This window comes from Mustelus asterias, chromosome 6, assembly GCF_964213995.1.
Source record: "Mustelus asterias chromosome 6, sMusAst1.hap1.1, whole genome shotgun sequence".
In the NCBI taxonomy this organism is placed as follows: Eukaryota; Metazoa; Chordata; class Chondrichthyes; order Carcharhiniformes; family Triakidae; genus Mustelus; species Mustelus asterias.
In genome coordinates, this window is record NC_135806.1 from 115,560,865 (window position 1) to 115,585,706 (window position 24,842).

Here is a 24,842-nt window from a genome sequence, read left to right on the forward strand (position 1 = left end):
GCATGCCAGATGGAAAAAACAGCAAGTGATAGACAGAGCTAAGCGATCCCGCAAACAACGGATCAGATCTAAGCTCTGTGGTGCTTCCACATCCAGTCAAGAATGGTGATCAACAATTAAACAACTCACTGGAGGAGGAGGCGCCACAAATATCTCCATCCTCAATGATGGAGGAGCCCAGCACATCAGTGCAAAAGAGAAGGTTGAAGTATTCGCAACAATCTTCAGCCAGAAGTGCCGAGTGGATGATCCATCTCAGCCTCCTCCAGTGGTCCCTAGCACCTGAGATGCCAGTCTCCAGCCAATTCGATTCACTCTACGTGATATCAAGAAACGGTTGGAGGCACTGGATACTGCAGAGGCAATGGATACTGCAAAGGCAATGGGCCCTGATAACATTCCGCCAATAGTACTAAAGACTTGTGCTCCAGAACTTGCCGCTGCCCTAGCCAAGCTCTTTCAGTACAGTTACAACACTGGCATCTACCCAACACTGTGGAAATTTGCCCAGGTATGTCCTGTACACAAAAAGGACAAATCCAACTCGGCCAATTACCACCCAGTCTACTCTCGATCATCAGTAAAATGATGGAAGGAGTCATCGACAGTGCTATCAAGCAGCACCTGCTTAGCAATAACCTGCTCAGTGACGCCCAGTTTGGGTTTTGCCAGGGTCACTCAGCTCCTGACCTCATGACAGCCTTGGTTCAAACATGGACAAAAGAGCTGAATTCCAGAGGTGAGGTGAGAGTGACAGCCCTTGACATCAAGGCTGCATTCGACCGAGTGGCATCAAGGAGCCCTAGCGAAATTAGAATTAATGGGTATCAAGGGGCAAACTCTGCTGGTTGGAGTCATACCTGGTACATAGGAAGATGGTTGTGGCTGTGGAGGGTTAGCCATCTCAGCGCCAGCACATCTCTGCAGGAGTCCTTCAGAGTAGTATCCTAGGCCCAACAATCTTCAGTTGCTTCATCAATGACCTTCTCTCCGTCATAAGGTCAGAAGAGGGGACGTTCGCCGGTGATTGCACAATGAACATAGAACATGGAACAGTGCAGCACAGAACAGGCCCTTCAGCCCACGATGTTGTGCCGAGCTTTATCTGAAACCAAAATCAAGCTATCCCACTCCCTATCATCCTGATGTGCTCCATGTGCCCATCCAATAACCGCTTAAATGTTCCTAAAGTGTCTGACTCCACTATCACTGCAGGCAGTCCATTCCACACCCCAACCACTCTCTGCGTAAAGAACCTACCTCTGATATCTTTCCTATATCTCCCACCACGAACCCTATAGTTATGCCCCCTTGTAATAGCTCCATCCACCCGAGGAAATAGTCTTTGAACATTCACTCTATCTATCCCCTTCATCATTTTATAAACCTCTATTAAGTCTCCCCTCAGCCTCCTCCGCTCCAGAGAGAACAGTCCCAGCTCCCTCAACCTTTCCTCATAAGACCTACCCTCCAAACCAGGCAGCATCCTGGTAAATCTCCTCTGCACTCTTTCCAGCGCTTCCACATCCTTCCTATAGTGAGGTGACCAGAACTGCACACAATATTCCAAACGTGGTCTCACCAAGGTCCTGTACAGTTGCAGCATAACCCCACGGCTATTAAACTCCAACCCCCTGTTAATAAAAGCTAACACACTATAGGCCTTCTTCACAGCTCTATCCACTTGAGTGGCAACCTTTAGAGATCTGTGGATATGGACCCCAAGATCTCTCTGTTCCTCCACAGTCTTCAGAACCCTACCTTTGACCCTGTAATCCACATTTAAATTAGTCCTACCAAAATGAATCACCTCACATTTATTAGGGTTAAACTACATTTGCCATTTTTCAGCCCAGCTTTGCATCCTATCTATGTCTCTTTGCAGCCTACAACAGCCCTCCACCTCATCCACTACTCCTCCAATCTTGGTGTCATCAGCAAATTTACTGACCCACCCTTTAGCCCCCTCCTCTAAGTCATTAATAAAAATCACAAAGAGCAGAGGACCAAGCACTGATCCCTGTGGCACTCCGCTAGCAACCTGCCTCCAATCCGAAAATTTTCCATCCACCACCACCCTCTGTCTTCGATCAGACAGCCAGTTACCTATCCAATCGGCCAACTTTCCCTCTATCCCACATCTCCTCACTTTCATCATAAGCCGACCATGGGGGACCTTATTAAACGCCTTACTAAAATCCATGTATATGACATCAACTGCCCTACCTTCATCAACACACTTAGTTACCTCCTCAAAAAATTCTATCAAATTTGTGAGGCACGACTTGCCCTTCACGAATCCGTGCTGACTATCCCGGATTAATCCGCATCTTTCTAAATGGTCATAAATCCCATCCCTAAGGACCTTTTCCATCAATTTACCAACCACTGAAGTAAGACTAACCGGTCTATAATTACCAGGGTCATTTCTATTCCCTTTCTTAAACAGAGGAACAACATTCGCCATTCTCCAGTCCTCTGGCACTATCCCCGTGGACAGCGAGGACCCAAAGATCAAAGCCAAAGGCTCTGCAATCTCATCCCTTGCCTCCCAAAGAATCTTAGGATGCATTTCATCAGGCCCAGGGGACTTATCGACCTTCAGTTTATTCAAAACTGCCAGGACATCCTCCCTCCGAACATCTATTTCTTCCAGCCTATTAGCCTGTAACACCTTCTCTTCCTCAAAAACATGGCCCCTCTCCTTGGTGAACACTGAAGAAAAGTATTCATTCATCACCTCGCCTATCTCTACTGACTCCATACACAAGTTCCCACTACTGTCCTTGACCGGCCCTAACCTCACCCATGTCATTCTTTTATTCCTCACATAAGAGTAAAAAGCCTTGGGGTTTTCCTTGATCCGACCCGCCAAGGACTTCTCATGTCCCCTCCTAGCTCTCCCAAGCCCCTTTTTCAGCTCATTCCTTGCTAACTTGTAACCCTCAATCGAGCCATCTGAACCTTGTTTCCTCATCCCTACATAAGCTTCCCACTTCCTTTTCACAAGACATTCCACCTCTTTCGTGAACCATGGTTCCCTCACTCGGCCATTTCCTCCCTGCCTGACAGGGACACGTACCTATCAAGGACACCCAGTATTTGTTCCTTGAAAAAGTTCCACTTTTCATTAGTTCCGTTCCCTGACAGTTTCTGTTCCCAACTTATGCCCCCTAATTCTTGCCTAATCGCATCATAATTACCTCTCCCCCAATTGTAAACCTTGCCCTGCCATACGGCCCTATCCCTCTCCATTGCAATAACAAAAGACACCGAATTGTGGTCACTATCTCCAAAGTGCTCTCCCACAACCAAATCTAACACTTGGCCCGGTTCATTTCCCAGTACCAAATCCAATGTGGCCTCACCTCTTGTTGGCCTATCCACAATGTTAGCATCATTTTGTGACACCTCAGATACCGAAGCAGTCCATATTCAAATGCAACAAGATCTGGACGATATCCAGGCTTGGGCTGACAAGTGGCATGTAACATTCGTGCCACACAAATGCCAGGCAATGACCATCACCAATAAGAGACATTCTAACCACCGCCCCTTGACATTCAATGGTGTTACCATCACTGAATCCCCCACTGTCAACATTCTTGGGGTTACCATTGACCAGAAACTCAACTGGACTCACCACATAAACACAGTGGTTACAAGAGCAGGTCAGAGGCTAGGAATACTGTGGCAAGTAACTCATCTCCTGACTCCCCAGAGCCTATCCACCATCTACAAGGCGCAAGTCAGGAGTGTGATGGAATACTCCCCACTTGCCTGATGGGTGCAGCTCCAACAACACTCAAGAAGCTTGACACCATCCAGGACAAAGCTTGATTGGCACCACATCTATAAACATCCACTCCCTCCACCACCGACACTCAGTAGCAGCAGTGTGTATTATCTACAAGATGCACTGCAGCAATTCACCAAAGATCCTTAGACAGCACTTTCCAAACCCACGACCACTTCCATCTAGAAGGACAAGGGCAGCAGGTAAATTGGAACACCACCACCTGCAAGTTCCCCTCCAAGCCACTCACCATCCTGACTTGGAAATATATCGCCGTTCCTTCACAGTCGCTGGGTCAAAATCTTGGAATTCCCTAACGGCACTGTGGGTCAATCCACAGAACATGGACTGCAGCGATTCAAGAAGGCAGCTCACCACCACCTTCTCAAGGGCAACTAGAGATGGGCAATAAATGCTGTGGAGATGCCGGCGTTGGACTGGGGTAAGCACAGTAAGAAGTCTCACAACACCAGGTTAAAGTTAAACTTTAACCTGGTGTTGTGAGACTTCTTACAATAAATGCTGGCCAGCCAGCGATGCCCATGTCCCATGAATGAATTTTAAAAAAACTATCATTCCTTTCAATACCATATACATCACCTTCCCCATCACGGGATCACTTCTGGTATGTTTCTGAACATGAGAGCAGGCACAGGCGAATAATCTACTAGTGAAAAATAAAGAATATTAGCAAAACTAGTTGGTGACATCTGTTGACTAGGTAAATGTAAGCATTATAATGCATCAGCATGGCATAGGAGTGTATTAATAAGATCAGTGACCATCTTTGCAATCAACTAGCAGCTACCACTGTATGCCTTTATATAGCCCAAAAATAGTACGTAAGGGTCACTGATCAGGCAATGTGAAATGACAACCAATTAATGATGAAACATTTGTAATCCAAAAATTATACTCAATGCTTCTTTTTCTAGCCAAAGCAAAACCTATCGTTTGTTCTTCTCCCAAAGTCATAATATACGAAACTACAAGTCCCACTCCATAATATGTAGAATCGCAAGCAACCAGTAATGATAGCTTCGGATTAAAATGAACCAATACTTCAGGCTGCTGCAAAGCATCTTTGACATCCTTGAATGCTTTTTCACATTCTGTTGACCAATACCATGATTGTTTCACACACAGTAAATTATGCAATGGCTTCAATAATGTAGCTAAGTTAGAAACAAATTTAGCATAATCATTTACTAATCCTAGAAAGGACCTCAATTGCATCATATTCATCGGACGAGGTGCTTCTAAAAAAGCGTCCATTTGTTTAGGCCTTTACTATCAATAACATGACCAAAATACCGGACTGATGTCTGTTAAAAAAAAATTACACTTTTCTTCCTTGATATGCAGATCAGCTGCTTGAAGACATCCCAATGTTGCTTTGAAATTATTCAAGCACTCTTGTTCACCGGACCCTGTAATGAGAATATCATCCAGGTAACTTTGTACATCAGAGAGACCACTTAAAATCTGATTCATTTTTGCAATAGGACTGGTGCGGATCTAAGTCCAAAAGATAATCTTTTATAATGAAAAAGACTTTTTTGAGTAACAATGGTAAGCAATAGTTGTGATTTGGCTGCTACATTCATCTGTAAAAGTTGCCTAGTTACAGATGACTATAGACTGCTCTCCCCTTTGGAGTGGGAGGGCTGACTGGTGATGATTTGACCCAAGGATCCCCACACCTCAGGCAAATATGAACTGAACCATCTGATTTCATGTCAAGTACAAGTGGGGTAGCCCAGTCAGTCATTGCAATCGGCTCTAACACACCAGTGTTACCCAGTCCTATTAATTCTTCATTGACCTTGGGACTAATTGCATATGGCACCGCTGTTGCTTTGAGACTTTTTGGTTGACTCAAGTTACACTCGAACTTCCTTCATTGAGCCAAGTGCCACTTTTGAATACACTATTGTATTTATCCAGATGATGTTTTAGGTCAGCCTCAATATTGATCAATCTGTTGCCAGCCCTCCATTTAAGCTCATCATCTCCAACCATGACCTCCCAAATAGAGCTGGAAAATTACCATGGACCACATGGAGAGGCAACTCTGCTGTTTGTCCTCTCAACTCTATTTTGATGATGATGTAACCTTAAAATCACATCAGCTGGTTTTAGAAGATGCTTCTGCTTTTGTGGATATGTAGCATCACGAATTAAAGATACAGCAGCCCCAGAATCAACCTCCATCCTAATATGCTGTCCACTTAACTTCAGAATCACCCAGAATCTGTAATTCATTCTGTACGGATAAGAGGTTGAGTTGGAGCTTTTCATATTTCTAGACACACTCTTCCTCATTGTCATAATGCTTTACTTCCATGTTTTAAATTCTTTTTTGTAGAATGCACCTTGTTCTTCTTCGAAATATCCAGATTCTTCTTCTGAATATTCTTCTCAGGGGAAGCTGGTCTCGCCAAACATCAATGTGACCCATTTTGCCACAGTTTTTGCACTGACTATCCTTGCTCCAGCATTCACTTGCTGAATGGTCCATTTTGGCACACACACCGACATGCTTGTTGCTGTATTGATTTTTTATGGGCAGTACCCAACTTGTGGATCTTCAGTCCTGCATGAAATTGTGAAGCCTCTTTAGAAATCATAGAAATCATCATAGAAACCCTACAGTGCAGAAGGAGGCCATTCGGCCCATCGAGTCTGCACCGACCACAATCCCACCCAGGCCCTACCCCCACATATTTACCCGCTAATCCCGTTAACCTACGCATCTCAGGACTCTAAGGGGCAATTTTTAACCTGGCCAATAAACCTAACCCGCACATCTTTGGACTGTGGGAGGAAACCGGAGCACCCGGAGGAAACCCATGCAGACACGAGGAGAATGTGCAAACTCCACACAGACAGTGACCCGAGCCGGGAATCGAACCCAGGACCCTGGAGCTGTGAAGCAGCAGTGCTAACCACTGTGCTACCGTGCCGCCCCGTCTTTAGTAGCCAGTTCCATTGAAACTACGATTTCTACTGCTGTCTTTAAAGTCAAAGCATGTTCAGTAACCCCATTTTGGAGCCCACAAATTAGACAATCTTGAAGAGTATCTTCTAATGACTCAGCAAACTCAATGTTGTGCCAGCATTTTTAAGATCGCCACAAACTGAGCAACGATTTCATCTTCCTTTTGGTTCCTTCAGTGGAACCTGAAGCATTCTGCAATGATCAGTGGCTTTGGAGAGTAATACTCTTCAACGATCTTTGTCAAGTCATTGTAAGCTTTAGTTTCTGGCTTCACCTAACGAACCAAGTACCAGACCAAATTGTAGGTTCTACTTCCTATCATATTGAGAAAAGCTGGTGAGAACTCATCTGCAATTTTATTCACTTGTACTAAGTACTGAAAAACACTCTGCATGGGAACTCCATGATTCATTTTCTTCTCTGAAAGGGCCCAAGGATCCTTATTGACCCATCATTTCTTTTGCAAGCACTAGCAACTCAAGACTGCTCAGTCAGTATTTTTTTTTACTGTCTTGCCAGTACTCCCCATTTTACTCTGGAGATCATTGACTTGATTTTTAAAAAACCAGCTCAGCCGTACAGCAAAAAGTCCACTCTTCAAATATGCCAGATACTGTCTGGAATCTCATCCTTCTCTGATTGTGGTTTTAAAGGAGGCATTTTTTTTCTTACTTGGCCTTCCTTCACTGGCACTTCAGCCGTTAATCCTTGTTGCTTCTCCCCATCCTTCTAATATTTGAAGTTTTTGGACGCAAATCAAATCAACAGCTCTTACAGCAATGGTTAGTACTGCTACCCCTTGATGCCAGGGACCCAGGTTTGATTCCCAGCTTGGGTCACTGCCTGTGTGAAGTCTGCATGTTCTCCTTGTATCTGCGGGGTTTCCATGGGGTGCACCAGTTTCCTCAGTCTGAAACACATGCTGGTTAGGTGCATTGGCTATGCCAAATTCTCCCTCAGTGTACCCAAACAGGTGGAGTGTGGCGAGTAGGGGATTTTTACAGTAACTTCATTGCATTGTTATTGTAAGCTTACTTGTGACACTGATGAACAAACTTTAAAACAACCCTTTTAAATATAGAACACAGGCAACATAGCCACAATCAGATCCGCCATGATCTTGTTGAAAGTAGACTTGAAAGGCCGATTGGCCGCTTCCTCTGATCTCTTATGTTCTTAACTCAAGGAACAAAATTTTGGTTAAAATTCATCTGAAGAGATGTTAAGAGCAATTCCAAATTCAATGGAAATATGTTGTGAAATAAAAATCAGACTATTAGACTACTGCAATTCAAGACAAGTGTTTAACTCCTGATTTAATTTTCTTAAATTTTTATTCATAATTTTGAACAAATGCATATGACAGAAAGTGGAAATAGTTTATGTTCATATAATTCTGTACAATATTCTCCATACAGATTAAAATTCCTGCACTCATCTGAGAGATGTTTTAACAATTTCACTTTTTGATGCATCTCATGTACATAATTTGCCACATCAATGATCTACAAATATTTGTGGTAAATGTAGTGCTGCAAGGCTAACTTAAAAATATAAAAGCACCCAATTGAAAACAGTTGTAAATTCTGCTGTTAAACTGCAATTCACTATGCTTATTTCGACAATTGGCTTAACCATATCTGTAGCAATGAAAATAAAGATGGATAGCACCTTTATTTTAAAAAGCAGAATATTGCACCTAATGTACTTTACATTTAAAAAGAGGATTGACAATATGCCAGAATTAAATCACTCCACAGGCTCTCAAATTAGTGGACTCAAATAGCATTTTTTGAAAATAGCATTACACAAATTATGGAACCATGTATTTTGAATTTTCCAATCTCAAAAACAATTGAATGGAATATTATAAAGTTTATAAATGAGATAGTACCACATATATAGCTTACATTTCATATTGTAATTAATTTTGTTAAAGTGAACATATTGAAGTTATAATTGAGAAGATTTTTATAGAAGAAATTGCCTTATAATTAGGCAAAATATCGTATCATTAGCAAACTTTCCAGGAAGAGAATAACTGGAGACAACGTATAAAATGCTGTTTAATTTCACCAAATTAGTCCTATGAAAACCAATGAGCATTATTTTGGGAAAAATGACAATGTTTCTGCTTTTATGAAAGGTGACAACTTTTCAATGTTTATTGAATATTGTGGTATGTACACCCATTCAGCCAGAGGACATGTGATTGGCACAGCAATATGAAGTTTATTCAAATGATTGCAATTATATCCATAGTTTGGCAATCTGACAGCAAATAGTAGAAACAGCCAGTGATGGATGACAGAAACAAGCAGTTGATTTTACTCTGGTCCTCCGCGCTGCAAAACAAAAATGAGTAAGAAGTGTGAAGTTAAATATGCTCCAGCAATATATTCAACTAAAGCAGAATAAGATATCCATCATAAAACAAAGGGCCAATAACAGTTATGGTGGGCCAAATGGCCTCCTTTTGTGCTGTATCATTGAATTCATGAAAATTCACTTAGACTGTAGGAAAAGTATATTCCCCTAAAAGGAAAGAACAAACTAAACACAGGTCAAACTAAACAACATGGATGAACAAAGAGAACAAATGAGGATTAGGGAAAGAGATAACAAGAGTGCAGGATGAGAGAGAAAATGGAGAGGTTAGGAGAAAAGTCAAAAATCTATCAGGAAAGCAAAGGAGAACAATGAAAATAAATTATTAAGGAGTGTTAAACGAAATATAATTATTTTACATGCATATCAATATAGAAAGGCAGTGATGGAAATATGGCCATTAAGGTACAGAAAAGATAATACCACAGGTTACAAGAGAGATGGATGGTAGAAATATTATTCAGCGAGATAAATGCATTCAAAATAAAAAGGGGATGTATTGAATAAACTGAAATACAAAGAGGGCAAAAAGACCCTGGTCGGGATGGATTGTATCCACGTATTTTAATAGAATGTAGAGACGAGGTAACACTCGTATTTAATAATTTGAAAGAAAAAGATGTGGTGCCAGCAGATGTGGATAGTTAATCTAACTCCTAATTCAAGGTGGCAGACAATGTCCAGGGAATTATAGACCAGTCAGTGGGAGGAAAAATCATGGACTCCTTGCTACAGAATAGAAGAACATCTAGAAAAGAGAAATATAATAATGAACAGCAAGAATTCCAGAAGGGAAAATCTTGCTTGACCAATCTTTGATTTGTCGCATGTATTAGCACATAGTGAAAAGTATTGTTTCTTGCGCACTATACAGACAAAGCATACCGTTCATAGAGAAGGAAACGAGAGAGTGGAGAATGTAGTGTTGCAGTCATAGCTACGGTGTAGAGAAAGATCAACTTAATGCAAGGCAAGTCCATTCAGAAGTCCAGCAGGGAAGAAGCTGTCCTTGAGTCGATTGGTACATGACCTCAGACTTTTGTATCTTTTCCCGATGGAAGAAGGTGGAAGAGAGAATGTCCGGGGTGCGTGGGGTCCTTAATTATGCTGGCTGCTTTGCCGAGGCAGCTGGAAGTGTAGACAGAGTCAATGGATGGGAGGCTGGTTTGCGTGATGGATTGGGCTACATTCATGACCTTTTGCAGTTCCTTGCAGTCTTGGGCAGAGCAGGAGCCATACCAAGCTGTGATACAGCCAGAAAGAATGCTTTCTATGGTGCATCTGTAAAAGTTGATGAGAGTCATAGCTGACATGCCAAATTTCCTTAGTCTTCTGAGAAAATAGAGGCTTTCTTAACTATAGTGTCGGCATGGGGGGACGAGGACAGGTTGCTGGTGATCTGGACATCTGAGAACTTGAAGCTCTCAATATTATTGATGATGAGATGGTAAGAGAAATAGACAATGGTGATATAGTGGATGTAATTTATCTGAATTATCAAGAGGTCTTCAAGAAAATGCCCCATAATAGATTAATGAATAAAGGTCAGGTAGAGTCAGGGGTCAAGTGGCAGAACGAATATCTTCAAGACAGAAAGCAGAGACTGGGGATAAAGGGTAGTTATTCAGAATGGCAAAAGGTAGGATGTGGAGCAGTGCTGGGACAAATACTCCTAACTTTTTTTCCATCCATGTGTGGAATGAATTTTGTTCCATGCAACAATGTCAAGGTAATGTATGGATTTGCGACACCAAAAAAAATCTTATATAGGTTTTGTTTCTAATAATTATTTTTACTACAAATTACCGAGAGAATGGAAGACAACAGAATATTAAAACAAGGGATAAATAATAAGGTGCATTGATAAGTTGGCAATTTGGGAGGTGATGGCATAGTGGTATTGTCATTGGACTAGGAATCCAGGGACCCAGGGTAATGCTCTGGGGACTTGGGTTCGAATCCTGCCATAGCAGATGGAAGAATTAGAATTCAATAAAAAAAACCCTCTAGAATTAAAAGTCTAAGAATGACCATGAAACCATTGTTGATTGGGTTTACTAATGTCCTTTAGGGAAGGAAATCTGCCGTCCTTACCTGGTCTGGCCTATATTTATCTCCAGACCTAAAGCAATGTGGTTGACTCAAATGCCATCTGAAACGGCTTAGCAAGCCACTCAGTTGGATCCATCCACTAATCAGTCTACATAAAAGAATGAAAACAGACGGACACACGGCATTGGTTCTGGCGACAGCAGCAAACTCAGCCCTGTCTAGGGCAGCAGAGCGGCCAAGGTGATTGGTGGTTGCAAATAACATTTGCATAGGTGCAGTCACTGCGACCAGAAGGTGGATTTCCAGGAGACACCTTCCTACTTCGAGTCAAGGCAAGTGTCCAGGTGAGGGCAGCAGAGCGGCCAAGGTGATTGGCGGTTGCAGGGAACATTTGCATAGGTGCAGTCACTGTGACCAGAAGGTGGTTTGTGGAGGAGCTGTTGTGAAGGGATAGTTAAACCCCAAACACTGCTTCAATGTTTCCCTCCCTATCTCCTCCGCTAACCAAAATAAAAGTCAATGGGAGACCAGAAGCAAGGGAAAGGAGAGGCGAGTTGAGATTCTTTTATCCTTTTACCTGTATAAGGGCAGTATGGCAGTTAGGGCAGTGGCATGCTCCTCCTGCCAGATGTAGGAAATTAGGGAGCAATCTAGTCTCCCTGACAACTTTGTCTACAGGAAGTGTGTCCAGTTGCAGCTCCTCACAGACCGCATTGTTCGATTGGAGCGGCAGGTGGATGCACTGCGGAGCATACAGGAGGCAGAGAGTGTGATAGACACTAGTTACAGGGAGGTTGTCACACCAGAGGTTCAGACAGGTAGATGGGTGACCACCAGGAGAGACAGGCAGGTAGTGCTGGCGTCTCCTGTGGCTATTCCCCTTTCAACCAAGTATACTGTTTTGGATACTGTTGAGGAGGATAGCCTGTCAGGGGGAGATACCAGCAGCAGCCAGGCCGGTGGCACCACACCTGGTTCTGCTGTAGAGCAGGGTTGGGCAAAGAGCAAGCGAGCAGTAGTAATAGGGGACTCGCTAGTTAGAGACACAGACAGGCGTTTCTGTGGCCGCAATCGAGACCCCAGGATGGTGTGTTGCCTCCCTGGTGCCAGGATCAAGGGTGTCTCTGAGCAATTGCAGGACATTCTAAAGGGGGAGGGTGAGCAGCCAGAGGTTGTTGTACATATTGGTACCAACGACATAGGTAGGAAAAATGATGAGGTCCTGATGGGTGAATATAAAGTTAGGCAGAAGGCTAAAGTGCAGGACCTCGAAGGTAGTAATTTCAGGACTACTACCGGTGCCACTTGCTAGTGAGAGTAAGAATAGGAAGATTAGGCAGATGAATGCGTGGCTTGAGAGCTGGTGCAGGGGGCAGAGATTTAGATTTTTGGATCATTGGGATCTTTTCTGGGAAAGGGGTGACCTGTTCAGAAGGGACGGGTTACACCTGAACTGGAGGGGGACTAACATCCTGGCAGGGAGATTTGCTAGAGCCACTTGGGCGGGTTTAAACTAGTTTAGCAACGGGGGTGGGATCCAAAGCAGTAGGGAAACAGAAGAGAAATTTGAGGACAGCACAGAAGTTAAAGAGAGCACATTAAGTAGTAAAGGCAGTGTCAATAATCCTAGTACCAGACAGATCAGACAGAGAGCAAGGGAAGTTCAGATTAAACTGCATTTATTTCAATGCAAGAGGCCTGAAGGGCAAGGCAGATGAACTCAGGGCATGGATGGGTACATGGGATTGGGATATTATAGCTATTACTGAAACATGGCTATGGGAAGGACAGGACTGGCAGCTCAATGTTCCAGGGTACAGATGCTGTAGGAAAGATAGAACAGGAAATAAGAAAGGAGGGGGGAGTTGCACTTTTGATTAAGGAAATCATCAAGGCAGTACTGAGAGGGGATATATCCAAGGGTTCGGCCACTGAGTCTATATGGGTAGAACTGAGAAATAAGAAAGGGGAAGCCACTTTGATAGGGTTGTACTATAGGCCCCCAAATAGTCGGCAGGAAATTGAGGAGCAAATATGTAAGGAGATTACAGATAGCTCCAAGAAAAATAGGGTGGTAATAGTCAGAGATTTTAACTTTCCCAACATTGACTGGGACAGCCATAGTATTAGAGGGTTGGATGGGGAGAAATTTGTTCAGCGTCTTCTGGAGGAATTTCTCATTCAGTATGTGGATGGCCCGACTAGAGAGGGGGCAAAACTTGACCTCCTCTTGGGAAATAAGGAAAGGCAGGTGACAGAAGTGTTAGTGAGGGATCACTTTGGGACCAGTGACCATAATTCTATTAGTTTTAAGATAGCTATGGAGAATGATAGGTCTGTCCCAAAAGTTAAAATTCTAAATTGGGGCAAGGCCAATTTTGATGGTATCAGGCAGGGACTTTCAAAAGATAATTGGAGGTGTCTGTGGGAAGGCAAAGGAACATCTGGTAAGTGGCAGGCTTTCAAAAGTGTGTTAACCAGGGTTCAGGGTAAGCACATTCCTCTTAGAGTGAAGGGCAAGGCTGGCAGAAATAGGGAACCCTGGATGACTCGGGATATTGAGGCCCTGGTCAAGAAGAAGAAAGAGGCATATGACATGCATAGGCGGCTGGGATCAAGTAAATCCCTTGAAGAGTACAGGGAGTGTAGAAGTCGAGTTGAGCGAGAAATCAGGAGGGTAAAAAGGGGACACGAGATTGTTTTGGCAGATAAGGCAAAGGAGAATCCAAAGAGCTTCTACAAATACGTAAAGGGCAAAAGAGTAACAAAGGAGAGAGTAGGGCCACTTAAACATCAACAAGGTCATCTATGTGCGGATCCACAAGAGATGGGTGAGATCCTAAATGAATATTTCTCATCAGTGTTTACTGTTGAGAAAAGCATGGATGTTAGGGAACTTGGGGAAATAAATAGTGATGTCTTGAGGAGTGTACATATTACAGAGGAGGTGGTGCTTGAAGTCTTAAAGCGCATCAAGGTAGATAAATCCTCGGGACCTGATGAAGTGAATCCCAGGATATTGTGGGAGGCTAGGGAGGAAATTGCAGGCCCCTAGCCGAGATATTTGAATCATCGATAGTCACAGGTGAGGTGCCTGAAGATTGGAGAGTGGCAAATGTTGTGCCTTTGTTTAAAAAGGGCTGCAGGGAAAAGCGTGGGAACTACAGGCCAACGAACCTCACATTTGTGGTGGGTAAATTGTTGGAAGGTATTTTGAGAGACAGGATCTACAGGCATTTAGAGACGCAAGAACTGATTAGGGACAGTCAGCATGGCTTTGTGAGTGGAAAATCATGTCTCACAAATTTGATTGAGTTTTTTGAAGGGGTAACCAAGAAAGTAGATGAGGGCAGTGCAGTTGATGTTGTCTACATGGACTTTAGCAAGGCTTTCGACAAGTTACCGCACGGTAGGTTGTTGCATAAATCTCATGGGATTCAGGGTGAGGTATCTAAATGGATACAAAATTGGCTTCTTGACAGAAACCAGAGGGTGGTTGTAGAGGGTTGTTTTTCAAACTGGAGGCCTGTGACCAGCAGTGTGCCTCAGGGATCAGTGCTGGGTCCACTGTTATTTGTCATTTATATTAATGATTTGGATGAGAATATAGGAGGCATGGTTAGCAAGTTTGCAGACGACACCAAGATTGGTGGCATAGTGGACAGTGAAGAAAGTTATCTCTGATTGCAACGGGATCTTGATTAATTGGGCCAGTGAGCTGACGAATGGCAGATGGAGTTTAATTTAGATAAATGCGAGGTTCATAGCTCCTTGCAAGTGGAGTCACAGGTGGACAGAGTGGTGAAGAAGGCATTCAGCATGCTTGGTTTCATCGGTCAGAACATTGAATACAGGAGTTGGGGCATCTTGTTGAAGTTGTACAAGACATTGATAAGGCCACACTTCGAATACTGTGTATAGTTCTGGTCATCCGATTATAGAAAGGATATTATTAAACTAGAAAGAGTGCGGAAAAGATTTACTAGGATGCTACCAGGACTAGATGGTTTGAGTTATAAGGAGAGACTGGATAGACTGGGACTTTTTTCTCTGGAACGTAGAAGGCTGAGGGGTGACCTTATAGAGGTCTATAAAATAATGAGGGGCACAGATCAGCTAGATAGTCAATATCTTTTCCCAAAGGTAGGGGAGTCTAAAACTAGAGGGCATAGGTTTATGGTGAGAGGGGAGGGATACAAAAGTGTCCAGAGGGGCAATTTTTTCACACAGAGGGTGGTGAGTGTCTGGAAAAAGTTGCCAGAGGTAGTAGTAGAGACGGGTACAATTTTGTCTTTTAAAAAGCATTTAGACAGTGACATGGGTAAGATGGGTATAGGGGTATATGGGCCAAATGCGGGCAATTGGGATTAGCTTAGTTAGGGTTTAAAAAAAAAGGGCGGCATGGACAATATGGGCCGAAGGACCTGTTTCCATACTGTAAACCTCTATGACTCGATGACTCTAATTCTCTCTCAGACGAATCAAACAACACTTGACGGAATCACACCTTACAGACAACGTCCCAGACACCATCACCATCATGCCTGGGTATGCCCTGCCACACCAGCATGACAGATCCAGCCAGGTCGTGGCGACACAGTAGTATACAGTCAGGAAGTAATTGTCCTGGGAGTCCTCAACATCGGGCCTGAATCCCATGAACTCTCAATGCTGACAAATAGCTGAACTTGTGATGAAATCAGAAAAGATAAAGTAACATGTTGTACATTACATAATGGGGTGGCGGAGTGCTTCTCAAATGCTATCTACAGGAACATAAAAGACAGGAGTAGACCATTGAGGCTAACAAGCCTGCTCTGCCTTTCAATATGATCCTGACTAGTGTTCTAGAGTTTCAAATCACTTTCCCACACACTTCCCATTTCCCTTAGAAATCATAGAAACCCTACAGTGTAGAAAGAGGCCATTCGGCCCATCGAGTCTACACCGACCACAATCCCACCCAGGCCCTACCCCCATATCCCTACATATTTACCCGCTAATCCCTCTAACCTACCCATCTCAAGACACTAAGGGGCAATTTTAGCACAGCCAATCAACCTAACCCGCACATCTTTGGACTGTGGGAGGAAACCCACGCAGACACGAGGAGAATGTGCAAACTCCACACAGACAGTGACCCAAGCCGGGAATCGAACCCAGGTCCCTGGAGCTGTGAAGCAGCAGTGCTAACCACTGTGCTACCGTGCCGCCCATAGATACCAACAATATATCTGTCCAAGTTTAAATATGTTCAATGAAGCATTCGCAACTCTCTGGGGTAAAAAATTCACAACTCTGATTGAAAAATTTTCTCCTCATCTCAATTCTAAATGATTGACCCCCCTTATCCTGAGACAGTAGCCCCATATTCTAGATTCTCGAGCCAGCGGAAACACCTATACCCTCTCAAGCTCCTTGACAATCTTGTGTTTCAATTAGATTATCTCTCATTCTGCTAAACTCAAGAGAATATAGGTCTAATTTACTCAGTCATTCGTTAAGTAATCTTTTCAGCCAAATAGCCAATCTAGTGACCTTCGATGTTCTGCCTTCAATGCAATGATATCCTTCCTTAAATATGGACTCTAAAACCACAGTGCTCACTTATTAACTTTAATTCCAGCTACAGTTTCTGCAACAACCTGATCTTAGATAGCTTAAATGTTTTTTTTGCAGCTTACTGAAGTTCAGGCCCAAGACACAGTATCAGCATTGTCTTAGTTCTCAGCATTTAGGCAGGAATTAAGCCTTGCCTGCTCCCCAGCCCCCAAACATACCCACATTTTCTAGGTTTTGGGCTATATGTTCAAGAGTGGATAACAACATTTCATCAAAATGCGCAGAATCACCTGAATGTACTCCATTTCTTCGACTGATACTGGTTGCCTTCTGTATTTCTGTGGTAGAGATCTTACTACTTCTACAGTGTCAGGTGGACCGGATAGTTGGCTAACAGGAACAGTGACTGAGCTAGCTGCTGTCGGTTGCCGTCCCTGGATTGAATTTGATTGTGCCGGATGATTCATCATTTGGTGTGCTTTGTACACTATGAAGCGAATACAAGAATTAAAAATATTGCTGAAACCACATTATAATGAAAGAACGAACACCATACAGCATGCGTGTGCCATTCACAACTTAAGATAATGGAGCAGTCTATGTCTGCATTTAGCGAGATCTTGACAACATTCAGGTATAGGCTGATTTCAAATAATATCCATGTAACATCCATGCCACGCAAGTGCCAGACAACACTATCACCAACAAAAGGATGTCTAATAACCTCCCTTTGAAAATAGGATCACCATTATTGAATTTTCTCCCTGATCAGAAACTGAATTGGACTCACCACATAAACACATTGATTAAAAAGAATCAGTTTGAGGCTGGGAATTTTACAGCGAGTGACTCTCATCTAATCCCCAAAGCCTGTCACATGCAGGACACCAGTCAGGAGTGTGATGGAATACTCTCCATTAGCACCTCCACCACTCCCAAGAAGCTCAACAGCATCCAGGACAAGGCTGATGGCTTGTTAGTCTTTTACAGCTACAGTATAAAGGAGAGAGAGTTTTTTCACGGCTACACAAAGCCCTGCAATGCTGTGTAGAATCTGGGCACTGCCCTCAGGATATATTGGCCTTGGAAAGAGCGCAGTGCAGATTCATCAGCGTGTTACCAAGTGTTTACAGGATGTGCTGGACAGACTCAGCCAGTCTGGCTGCACCTCAGGAGAGATAAGTTTATGTTGCTTGGAAAGATGGTGTTGTGGTAAAATCACTGGATAACCAGAGGCCAGGCTAATGCTTTGGGAACACAAGTTCAAATGACACCATGGATTTTACTTTCAATTAGTTAATAAACCTGAAATTGAAAACCATATCAGTAATGATAATGAAACTTCCATATTATTTGATTCACTGAAATATGTCATCCTTACCTGGAGTCTGTCCTACCTGTGGCTCCAGACCTATCCCAAAGTGTCTGACTATTGACTGCCCTCTGCAATGGTCTAGCAAACCACTCAAAGTTGTATCAAGCCACTACAGAAAAGTCAATAGGAATGAAACCAGATGGACCACTGAGCATCAAACTGGACATCTAAAGTAACAAATGGGGCACCAAGCCTGATCAACCCTCCTTACCAACATCTGGAGGTCTGTGCTAAAACTGTCCCACAGACAAGTCAAGCAACAACCTGACAGATTCACCAAATCATATCGAGACTCCTCCATCGTCCCTGGATATGTCCTATCTCACCAGCAGGACAGACCCACCAGAGTGGTAGCACAGTGGTATATAGTTGGGAGGGAGTTTTACTGGAGTCCTCAGCATGGACTCTGGACCAGATGAAGCCCCAGGTCAAACAAACCTCCACCACGTCCAGCTCAGCTGATGAATTAATACTCTATGTTGAGCACCACTTGGAGGAAACACAGAGTGGTAAGGTACAGAATGTGCTCTGGGTGGGGGACTTCAATGTCCTTCAACTGTGGCTTGGTAGCACCACGACTGTCCAAATTGGCCAAGTGCAGAAACTGCTAGTCAGAGCCTATGGTAGATGGTGAGGAAACCAAGAGAGAAAAACCTAATTGACCTAATTCTCATCAGTAAAACTAACATCCTGCTTTTCTATCTCCCGCCCTTCTTGAAGTGGTGCTACATTTGCATTTTTCGATCCACATGGAAAAAATCTAGAGAATTTTGAAGATCACAGCTAATGTATTTATCTCAGCAGCCAACAAAACCTCTTTTCAGATCTTAGGATGCAGGCTATCAGGTCCAAGAGACTTGACAGCTTTTAGTTGTAATAATTTCCCCAATCCCCCTTCCCTGGTGTCATGACCGTTGCTTTTCCCCTCTCTTTTAGCTCTTGATCTTTCAAGTATTGATGGGATGGTTCTTTGTTTCTTCTACAGTGAAAACAGACATAAAATACCTGATTAACATTACCACCATTTCCTTGTTTAACTTTATTTATTTGTGTCACAAGTAGGCTTACAGTAACACTGCAATGAAGTTCCTGTGAAAATCCCTTAGTTGCTGTACTCCGGCGCCTGTTCGGGTACACTGAGGGAGAATTTAGCATGGCCAATGCACCTAACCAGCACATCTTTCGGACTGTGGAAGGAAACCGGAGCACCCGGAGGAAACCCACGCAGACACAGGAAGAATGTGCAGACTCCGCACAGATAGTCATCCAAGGCTGGATTTGAACCTGGGTCTCTGGCGCTGTGAGGCAGCAGTGCTAACCACTGTGCCACCATGCCGCCCACTATTAATTCCCCAGTCTCACCCTCTTAAGGCACATTCACTGCAGTTATACTTTTCAAAGAACAAAGAAAATTACAGCAGAGGAACTGGCCCTTCGGCCCTCCAAGTGTGCATTGACCATGCTGCCTGACTGAACTAAAACTCCCTACCATTCCGGGGACCATATCCCTCTATTCCCATCCTATTCATGTATTTGTACAGACGTCCCTTCTGCTACCTCCCCAGGCAGCGAGTTCCAGACACCCGCCACCCTCTGTGCAAAAGACTTCCCTCGTACATCTCCTTTAAACCTTGCCCCTCGCACCTTAAACCTATGCCCCCTAATAATTGACTCTTCCACCCTGGGAAAAAGCTTCTGACTATCCACTCTGTCCATGTCCCTCATAATCTTGTAGATTTCTATCAGGTCACTCCTCAACCTCTGTCATTCCAGTGAGAACAAACCAAGTTTCTCCAACCTCTCCTCATAGCTAATGCCCTCCATACCAGGCAACATCCGAGTAAATCTTTTCTGTACCCTCTCCAAAGCCTCCACATCCTTCTGGTAGTGTGGCGACCCGAATTGAACACTATATTCCAAGTGCGGCCTAATTAAGGTTCTATAAAGCTGTAACACGACTTGCCAATTTTTAAACTCAATGCCATATGCCTTCTTGACTACCTTCTCCACCTGTGTTGCCACTTTCAGTGACCTGTGTACCTGTACACCCAGATCCCTCTGCCTATCAATACTCTTAAGGGTACTGCCATTTACTGTATATTTCCTATCTTTATTGGACCTTCCAAAATGCATTACCTCACATTTGTCCAGATTAAACTCCATCTGCCATCTCTCTGCCCAAGCCTCCAACCGATCTATATCCTGCTGTATCCTCTGATGGTCCTCATCACTATCTGCAAATCCACCAACCTTTGTGTCATCCGCAAACTTACTAATCAAACCAGTTATATATAAATGATTTGGAAGAAAATGTATCACGAACAGCAAAGGTCCCAGCACTGATCCCTGAGAAACACCACTTGTCACAGCCCTCCATTCAGAAACGCACCCTTCCACTGCTACCCTCTACCTTCTTTAACAGAGCCAGTTCTGTATCCATCTTGCCAGCTTACCTCTGATCCCATGCGACTTCACCTTCCGTACCAGTCTGCCATGAGGGACCTTATCAAAGGCCTTACTGAAGTCCATGTAGACAACATCCACTGCCCTACCCTCATCAATTATCTTCGTCACTTCCTCAAAAAACTCGATCAAGTTATAGAACATAGAACAGTACAGCACAGAACAGGCCCTTTGGCCCACGATGTTGTGCCGAGCTTTATCTGAAACCAAGATCAAGCTATCCCACTCCCTATCATCCTGGTGTGCTCCATGTGCCTATCCAATAACCGCTTAAATGTTCCTAAAGTGTCTGACTCCACGATCACTGCAGGAAGTCCATTCCACACCCCAACCACTCTCTGCGTAAAGAACCTACCTCTGATATCCTTCCTGTATCTCCCACCACGAACCCTATAGTTATGCCCCTTTAGTGAGACATGACCTCCCCTTCACAAAACCATGTTGCCTCTCGCTAATACGTCCACTCATTTCCAAGTGGGAGTAAATCCTGTCTCGAAGAATTCTCTCCAATAATTTCCCTACCACTGACATAAGGCTCAGCGGCCTGTAATTACCTAGATTATTCTTGCTATCCTTCTTAAACAATGGAACAACACTGGCTATTCTCCAATCCTCTGGGAGCTCCCCTGGAGCCAGTGAGGATATAAAGATTTCTTTCAAGGCCCCAGCAATTTCCTCCCTTGCCTCTCTCAGTATTCTGGGATATATCCCATCAGGCCCTGGGAACTTGTCTACCTTAATGTTGCTCAAGAACCCCAACACCTCCTTCCTTTTAAATACTTCTGGAAATCCTGTTCTCATATCTCGAGCTATGTTTTTATATCTCTAGCTAGCTTTTGCACGCACTGATTTCTCCCTCCTTTTTTTACTCTAAAATCTGCCCAATCTTCTACCATTAATCTTCGCAGTGTTGTATGCTTTTTCTTTCAACTTGATACTACCCTTAGCTTCCTTAACTAGCCACAGATGGTGCATCCCTCTCATTGTATTTCCTCCTTCAAATATAACTTTGCTAAGTGTTGTGAAAGCTCTTTAAATGTCTGCCACTGCATCTCTACTGACTTGCCCCTTAAGTTGTTAGTTTCCCAATTCACTTAGCCACCTCATATCCTTGATATTGCCTTTAGGTTTAAGGAACTAGTACAAGATTCACACTTCCCATTCTCAAACTTAAAGGGAAATTCAATGTTATGATCACTTACCTAATAGGTTTTCGGTGCTGGAGGCTACAGTTGAGGAGGAATCAACTGAGCATAGAGAGCAGATCTCTGGGGGTGAGCCGAGTGAGAAAGCTCAGGTGGTTAGGGGCTGTAAAAGACTGGGCCTTGTGATTGGGGACTCCACAATTAAGGAGACAGATAGGAGGGTCGGAACTAAAGGTAGGGACTCAGGGTTGGTGTGTTGCCTACCAGGGGCTGGGGTCCGGGATGTGTCTGACAGGGTATTCAGGACTCTTAGGGGGGAGGGAGATAAACCACAAGTTATTGTACATGTGGGGACACACGACATAGGGAGGATAGGGGAAGGGGATATTAGGCAGGGATTTATGGAGTTGGGGTGGAAACTAAAGGCCAAGACTGACAGAGTGGTTATCTCTGGACTCTTGCCTGTACCACGGGATAGTTTAGAGAGGAATAGGGAGAGGGAAGGTTTGAATTCATGGCTGAGGGGATGGTGCAGGAGGGAGGGGTTCAGGTACTTAAGCAATTGGGGCTCGTACTGGGGAAGGTGTGACCTCTATGAGAAGGATGGTCTACACCTTAATCAGAAGGGGACCAATATCCTGGGGGGTAAATTTGCTAAGGCCATGCAGGGAGGTTTAAACTGATTCGGGGGGGGGGGGGAGGGATCCTGAGTAGTGGGGCTGAAAGTGAGGGATGCATGGATGGGGACTGCAATGCACGGCATTGCAGAGGTGGGGTGGAGCAGGGTTTGAAATGTGTATACTTCAATGCCAGGAGTATTCGCAATAAAGTGGGTGAACTTACAGCGTGGATCAGTACCTGGGACTTCGATGTTGTGGCTATTTCAGAGACATGGATAGAGCATGGGCAGGAATGGATGCTGCAGGTCCCGGGGTTCAAATGTTTTAGTCGAAGTAGGGAAGGAGGTAGAAGAGGGGGAGGGGTAGCATTATTGGTCAGAGATTGTATCACAGTGTCAGAGAGGAGGTTTGATGAGGACTTATCTGTTGAGGTAGTATGGGCGGAGATTAGAAATAGGAGAGGAGAGGTCACCCTGTTGGGAGTCTTTTATAGACCTCCTAAAAGTTCTAGAGAGGTTGAGGAAAGGATTGCGGAGTCAATCCTGCTTAGGAGTGAAAGTAATAGGGCAATTGTTATGGGGGATTTTAACTTGACTAATATTGACTGGAATTGTTATAGCTCTAGCTCGTTAGAGGGGTCAGTTTTTGTTCAAAGCGTGCAGGAAGGTTTTTTGACTCAGTATGTAGACAGGCCAACTAGAGGTGAGGTTATATTGGATCTGGTGCTGGGAAATGAGCCAGACCAGGTGCTAGACTTGGAAGTTGGTGTGCATTTTGGTGATAGTGACCACAATTCAGTTACGTTCACCTTAGTGATGGAAAGGGATAGGCATGAACCTCGGGCCAATGGTTTTAGCTGGGGGAAGGGTAATTATGAGGCTATTAGGAGAGAATTAGGAAACATAGGTTGGACTAGGAGATTACAGGGACTGGGAACGTCCGACATGTGGAGTTTTTTCAAGGAGCAGCTACTGCGAGTCTGTGATAGGTATGTCCCTGTCAGGCAAGGAGGAATTGGTAGGGCTAGGGAACCGTGGTGCACCAAAAAAGTTTCTTTGTTGGTTAAAAAGAAAAAGGAGGCTTATGTTCGGATGAGACGTGAGCACTCGGGTAGTGCACTAGAAAGCTTTAGATTGGCTAAGAGGGAGTTGAAGAGCGAGCTTAGAAGGGCTAAAAGGGGACATGAGAAGACTTTGGCGGATAGGGTTAAAGAGAATCCTAAGGCGTTCTATAGGTATGTCAAGAACAGAAGGTTGGTTAGGGCAAGTTTAGGGCCAGTTATAGATGGCAGAGGGAAGTTATGTGTGGAACCGGAGGAGATTGGTGAAGCATTGAACCAATATTTCTCTTCGGTGTTCACGCAAGGGGACATGAATATAGCTGAGGAGGACACTGGGTTGCAAGGGAGTAGAATAGACAGTATTACAGTTGATAAGGAGGATGTGCAGGATATTCTGGAGGGTCTGAAAATAGATAAATCCCCTGGTCCGGATGGGATTTATCCAAGGATTCTCTGGGAGGCAAGAGAAGTGATTGCAGAGCCTCTGGCTCTGATCTTCAGGTCGTCGTTGGCCTCTGGTATAGTACCAGAAGATTGGAGGTTAGCGAATGTTGTCCCATTGTTTAAGAAGGGGAACAGAGACTTCCCCGGGAATTATAGACCGGTGAGTCTCACTTCTGTTGTCGGCAAGATGTTGGAAAAAATTATAAGGGATAGGATTTATAGTTATTTGGAGAGTAATGAATTGATAGGTGATAGTCAGCATGGTTTTGTGGCAGGTAGGTCGTGCCTTACTAACCTTATTGAGATTTTTGAGAAAGTGACCAAGGAGGTGGATGGGGGCAAGGCAGTGGACGTGGTATATATGGATTTTAGTAAGGCGTTTGATAAGGTTCACCATGGTAGGCTTCTGCAGAAAATGCAGATGTATGGGATTGGGGGTGATCTAGGAAATTGGATCAGGAATTGGCTAGCGGATAGGAAACAGAGGGTGGTGGTTGATAGTAAATATTCATCATGGAGTGCGGTTACAAGTGGTGTACCTCAGGGATCTGTTTTGGGGCCACTGCTGTTTGTAATATTTATTAATGATCTGGATGAGGGTATAGTTGGGTGGATTAGCAAATTTGCTGATGACACCAAAGTCGGTGGTGTGGTAGACAGTGAGGAAGGGTGTCGTAGTTTGCAGGAAGACTTAGACAGGTTGCAAAGTTGGGCCGAGAGGTGGCGGATGGAGTTTAATGCGGAGAAGTGTGAGGTAATTCACTTTGGTAGGAATAACAGATGTGTTGAGTATAGGGCTAACGGGAGGACTTTGAATAGTGTGGAGGAGCAGAGGGATCTAGGTGTATGTGTGCATAGATCCCTGAAAGTTGGGAATCAAGTAGATAAGGTTGTTAAGAAGGCATATGGTGTCTTGGCGTTTATTGGTAGGGGGAT

General features: G+C 44.0%; 1 protein-coding gene across 1 annotated transcript in view; it reads right to left on the reverse strand.

The window, feature by feature from the left end:
- Positions 1 to 8,112: 8,112 nt before the first annotated feature.
- kgd4 (alpha-ketoglutarate dehydrogenase subunit 4) overlaps positions 8,113 to 24,842 on the reverse strand; it is a 28,643-nt gene continuing 11,913 nt past the window's right edge. The window contains exons 3-4 of the mRNA XM_078214990.1: positions 17,090 to 17,286; positions 8,113 to 9,142 (exon numbers count right to left, since the gene is read on the reverse strand). Coding sequence (XP_078071116.1) covers positions 9,125 to 9,142; positions 17,090 to 17,286 — 215 coding nt within the window. The 3' untranslated portion in view covers positions 8,113 to 9,124. The remainder of the gene's footprint in view (positions 9,143 to 17,089; positions 17,287 to 24,842) is intronic.